The sequence below is a fragment of the Plecotus auritus genome (assembly GCF_963455305.1).
Source record: "Plecotus auritus genome assembly, chromosome: X".
Lineage (NCBI taxonomy): Eukaryota > Metazoa > Chordata > Mammalia > Chiroptera > Vespertilionidae > Plecotus > Plecotus auritus.
The window spans coordinates 19,453,216-19,458,392 of NC_137784.1; the positions used below are offsets into that span (position 1 = coordinate 19,453,216).

The 5,177-nt window shown below is 48.7% G+C and overlaps 1 protein-coding gene across 1 annotated transcript; it reads left to right on the forward strand.

Annotated features, from left to right (window-relative positions):
* Window positions 1-703: 703 nt before the first annotated feature.
* On the forward strand, window positions 704-1,738 carry LOC308239531 (melanoma-associated antigen B10-like; the record flags this gene model as incomplete). The annotated part of the gene is made up of 1 exon (XM_080652313.1): window positions 704-1,738. The coding sequence occupies one exon, from the start codon at window positions 704-706 to the stop codon at window positions 1,736-1,738; it is 1,035 nt and encodes a 344-aa protein (XP_080508439.1).
* Window positions 1,739-5,177: the final 3,439 nt, after the last annotated feature.

Consider the following 5,177-nt stretch of genomic DNA (forward strand, 5'->3'; position numbering starts at 1 on the left):
TAATGAACAACATAACTGATGAACAAAAACAGATCCAGAGACAGAGAAGCATTGATCAGACCGTCAAACCTCAGAGGGAAGGTAGGGGAGGGTGAGGGTAACAGGGAGAGGTCAACCAAAGGACTTGTATGCATGCATATAAGCCTAACCAATGGACAAAGATACCAGGGGGGTGAGGGCATGAGTGGTGGGGTGGTGGGATAATTGAGAGATAAGGACACATATGTAATACCTTAATCAATAAAGAAAAGATAAGAAATCCCATAAGACACTGCTCCTGATGGAGCTCTAGGAGCACAGCCCCAGCAGGGTGATGAGATAGGGCTCTCCCTCATTTCCCACAGGCCTCACAGAGGGTAAGGCCATTGGGGTAAGGAGTTTAGTTCACAGTGGAGAGGGGAGGAGGTCAGGCCCTGCCAACAGAGCACAGGGGACCCCCAGAGCCTAACCTCGCCAGCCCTGCTCTCAGCCCCAGGTGCACCCTAACTTCCTCTGCAGGGTCGTAGGGCAGAGACTGGGCAGAACAGGAGCCCTGTGGGCCCCTGGAGCACTGCCCTCAGACCCTGCAGACATGGCCTGGGTTAAAGCCCAGGTGCAGTGTCCTGCTGAAGGTGAACACGCCATCTCACTCTCCCTCCTCCAGGGGCCCACATCACTTCCTCTCTTGCCACACGGGTGACCTCTGTCCCTGACCAGTGTCCTCATGCCTCGGGGGAAGAAGAGTAAGCGCCGGGCCCGAGAGAAACGCAGACAGGCCTGGGGTGAGGCTCGGAGAGTCATGAGTGCTCAGGCCTCTACAGAGGAGGGGGAAGACTCCTCCTCCTCTTCCTCTTGTTCTTCTGAGGTTTCTTCCCTGAGCACCTCTGAGTCTGTGCTGTCCCAGGAACCTCAGGGAGCCGCAGCAGCCGCTAGCATTCCCAAGGCAAGAATCGCATGGCCAAGTTTTGATACCAGTGCCGAGAGCCACAGCGAGGGAAGTGCAGATGCCTCCCAGGCAGAGTCGGGGTCTGAGGGTTCCCGCAGAAGCCCTCTAGACCAGAAGGCGATGCTGCTGGCACAATTCATGCTGCGCAAGTATAACATGAAGGAGCCCATCACCAAGGAAGACATGCTGAAGCATGTCATCAGGAAGCACAGGCCCTACTTCCAGGAGATCCTCAAGAGAGCCTCTGAGCTGATGGTGCTGGCCTTTGGCATTGATGTGAAGAAAGCCGACCCTGCCGGGCACAGCTATGTCCTGGTCAGCAAATTGCACCAGGCAGGGGATAGCAGGCTGAGTGGGGAGATCATGCCCAGGAAGGGCCTCCTGATGACAATCCTCTGTGTGATCTTCATGAAGGGCAACTGTGCCAGTGAGGAAGAGATCTGGGATGTCCTCAATGCGATGGGTATACATGCTGGCAAGCAGCACAACCTCCACGGGGAGCCCATGAAGCTCATCACAGAAGATCTGGTGAAAGAAGGTTACCTGGTGTACCGCCAGGTGCCCCACAGTGATCCTCCAAGCCACGAGTTCCTGTGGGGCCCGCAAGCCTACGCTGAGACCAGCAAGATGGAAGTGCTGCAGTTCTTAGCCAAGCTTCATGGTACCCAGCCCAGCGCCTTCCCACACTGGTATGAAGAGGCCCTGCAGGATGAGCTGGAGAGAACCCGCCACAGATTCGCGGCTGTGGTTCGCACTAGCTCCTCGGCCACTGAGCTTTCCAGCGCCAGCTTCAGCAGCCCACACAAGTATTGAAATCTGAAGCACTTCCCTCACTTTGTGCTTGAAGTGGTGTGGGGGGTTAGGTGGTGCTGGAGGGAATGCAGTGCACATCATTTCTGTGCTCCTGTTCTGTTATTAAATTACTGCTTTATCTTACTGTTGCTGAATGTTTTCAAATGTTGTTCTTTAAAACAAGTTTAATTAGCGTCAGAATCTAAGTGCACAGATGATATTGGTTATGTATTTAACGTTGTTTATGAGGCTTAAGAGTAAGAGTTTTGCTTTTCACTAAACAAATGGCGTAACCTTCCGTCTTACATAGTGATCTGGAACAAGATAACATGGCATTAGAAAATGTATTTCCTTAGAAATGTGACAGAAATGAGTAGCAAAATAGTTGTGATAAAAAAGTACAGAGAAAAGTAAAAGATGATCAATTCTTGGTTTCCCTTATTCCTTGTATTCTGCTGTTCTATAAAATAAAAGTTATATACCTGCACTTGCTTTGTTTATTCAAGTACATAAGAGAAATGAAATCATGATGAATTGTTACTGCCTTTTTTTAATTCCTCAATTGAGCATCTGCTCTTGGGAAGGCTCCAAGGTGGTCAGGGAGATGGTGAGAAAAAGAAGATAGAGCTACTGCCCCTAGAATAATGGAGGCTAGAAGCAGCTCCGGTAAAAGGAAGATGGTGAGATACCTCTAAGACAAAAATCCAGTGAAAAGGAGTATGAGGAGGGGAGAAGAGGGAGGTCATGATAAGAGCAGACAATCTGGGGTCTTGGGAAGCCTCAGTCCCTTCAATGTTGACAAATTTTACTCAAGATAAACTAGCTAAAATGCCTTTTATGGAGCACACCCTGTTTCTCCCAGCCCAGGGCAAAGAGCGCCAGCACAGTGGTTCAGTCCCTTCAAGGTTGGGATTGTTTAACATCCACTCCTCCCAGTCTTGTGTTTATTCATTCACTTCTCATGATGTTTCTCAGATGGTAAGAAGCAGAGGCCTGTGGTTAAAGTACTGAGAGCAAGCCTAAAGAAGGAGTGGAAATGAGAATGAAGCACAATGTAGGGCTTGTCTGCGGTTCATTTACCCAGGGTCCTCATTGAGGTGCTGTTATATTGAGGTGGGTGGGGCCTCAGAGGAGGGTGTGAGTGTGGTGAGCAAGGGCCAGACCCTTGAGTGGTGGGTCTCAGAGTTGAGAGCTAAGCCTCCAGAGGAGAAATGCTTTTAGCAGTGACGGGGACCCTGGATGAAGCAGAGAGAAATCCCCACCCGGGGAAGGGATGGAAGGTGCCCTGGGCTTTGGGCCCAGAGCAGGAAAACACAGGCACAGGATCGGCATTTTATCCGAATCATCTCCAGGGAGTTTCTGAGAAATCAGGGCAGTTCTTCTCAGGGTGTGATGCCAGGGAGCCACGGTGCTGGCGCTCTTTGCCCTGGGCTGGGAGAAACAGGGTGTGCTCCATAAAAGGCATTTTAGCTAGTTTATCTTGAGTAAAATTTGTCAACCTCTAAGGGAGGCCTTGATTTGGGGAGAGGTTAAATGAATGGAAAATGGGGTGATTTAGAGCAAAGGGCAGCTGGAGGGAGGAAAGGAGAGTTGTTTTTGACACACATTTTAGGAGCTTTGTGTAATATGCAGATGAGGGGGATCCCCTAACATCCAAATTAAATACTATTTCCACTAAGAGGAATGATTTGCTAAGGTATTTTTTCTTGCTAAGCAGAATTTTTGGCAGAGTTAGCTGTTCTTTAGCACTGCATATTCTCAGACGTCTCCTGGATTAACACAACAATACAAAGAAAAAAATCTCAGCACGAGGGTGGGTCTTATTTAAGGTCCAAAAAAATCATGGTAGTAATTGCCATTCTTTACAACCTCAGTGCACACCAGTCACTGTGCCAGGTGCTTTACACACAGCACACACATCCCAACAGTCCTAGAAGGAAGGAGGCACCAACCCCAAGTCATTGATGAGGAATCCGAGGCTCAGAGAGTTTGGAAAGGTTCAGAATTCACAAGGCTAGTGAGTGCCAGAGCCCTAGTCTGAACTGGTCAAGAACCCACACTGCTCCACTCGTCCCAGCCTTGTGTTTATTCATTCATTTTTCGTCTCACTATCCCATGATGCTTCTCAGATGGTAAGAAGCAGAGGCCTGTGGTTAAAGTACTGAGAGCAAGCCTAAAGAAGGAGTGGAAATGAGAATGAAGCATACTGTGGGAATTGTCTGTGGTTCATTTACCCAGGGTCCTCCTGTCCCCCCCCCACCCCCCGCCGCCCCAGGCTCCTTGAGAGCTGACTCTGCCCTGGGCCCAGCACCAGTGCCCAGTCCCAGCCCTTTCCTGCATTACAGCTCCCTTCCCCTGGGTCTTCCCCAGTGTGCCTCCTGTCCAGGCTGGAACCTGTCCTGCCATCCAGCTCTTCTCCACATCCTCCCCTGCAGGCTGCACCCTGCTCCCCTGAACACACAGCCCATGTCCCCTGCCTCCCCAGCCTGGAGCATCCCAACTCCCTGCAGATTACCTCCTTCTCTGCGGACCCCTCAGATAGCAGCGGCCCTTTCCATGCCATTACTCACTTCAGATGGGGAAGTTTACACACCTCTCCTCAGCCCCTGTGGCTGCCTCCACCACATTCTCAGAATGTTTTCAAATCTGCTGATGACTAGAGTCAGACTTGGCGCAGAATCTACTGGTTCTTTGCAGTAGAATGTTAATGGGCTGAATTCTTTGAGATTGGCCACTGACTACATAGACCAATAAGTGAGTTTACCTTGTTGGTCAACACCAAAGCCTCTTCTATAAAGAGCAGATGAGAAAAGATCATAGAAACCATTGTGTGAGCCAACATCTACATAGACAGACTTTCTAAAAATTCAGGAGTCTATGTAGACAGAATTTCTAAAAACCCAGAAAATGGCTCCATGACAGAGATGGTATCCTTAGTAAGAAAAGGAAAAAGTCAACATTTTTCCACTGCCACTTGTGTCTTTGTTTTCCATGAGAGAAATTTTGATTTTAGGTCATAATGCAAATAGTCTCATTGCTCCAAACTTTCAACAGCATGGATGAATCACAATTCTCTTTCCTTACTACATTCATCTAAAAGCCATCCCTCTCCTCAGAAGTAACCACAATTAAAATTTTGTGTTATTTCATTTTTAAAAATGTTTTAGTTTTCAATTACAATTGCCATTCAATATTATTTTATATAATTTCAGGTGTACTGCATAGTGGTTAGACATTTATATGATTTATAGAGTGATCTCCCCACTAATTCCTGTACCCTCCTCAAACCACACATAGTTATTAAAATACTAGAGGCCTGATGCATGAAATTCTTGTAAGAGTAGGCCTTCCTTCCCTTGGCTGCCGGCACCAGCTTCCCTCTGGTACCCTGGACCCAGGCTTCCCTCGCAGCCCCGGCTTTGTCCAGAAGGTTGTCCAGAAGGACGTCTGGTCTAATTAA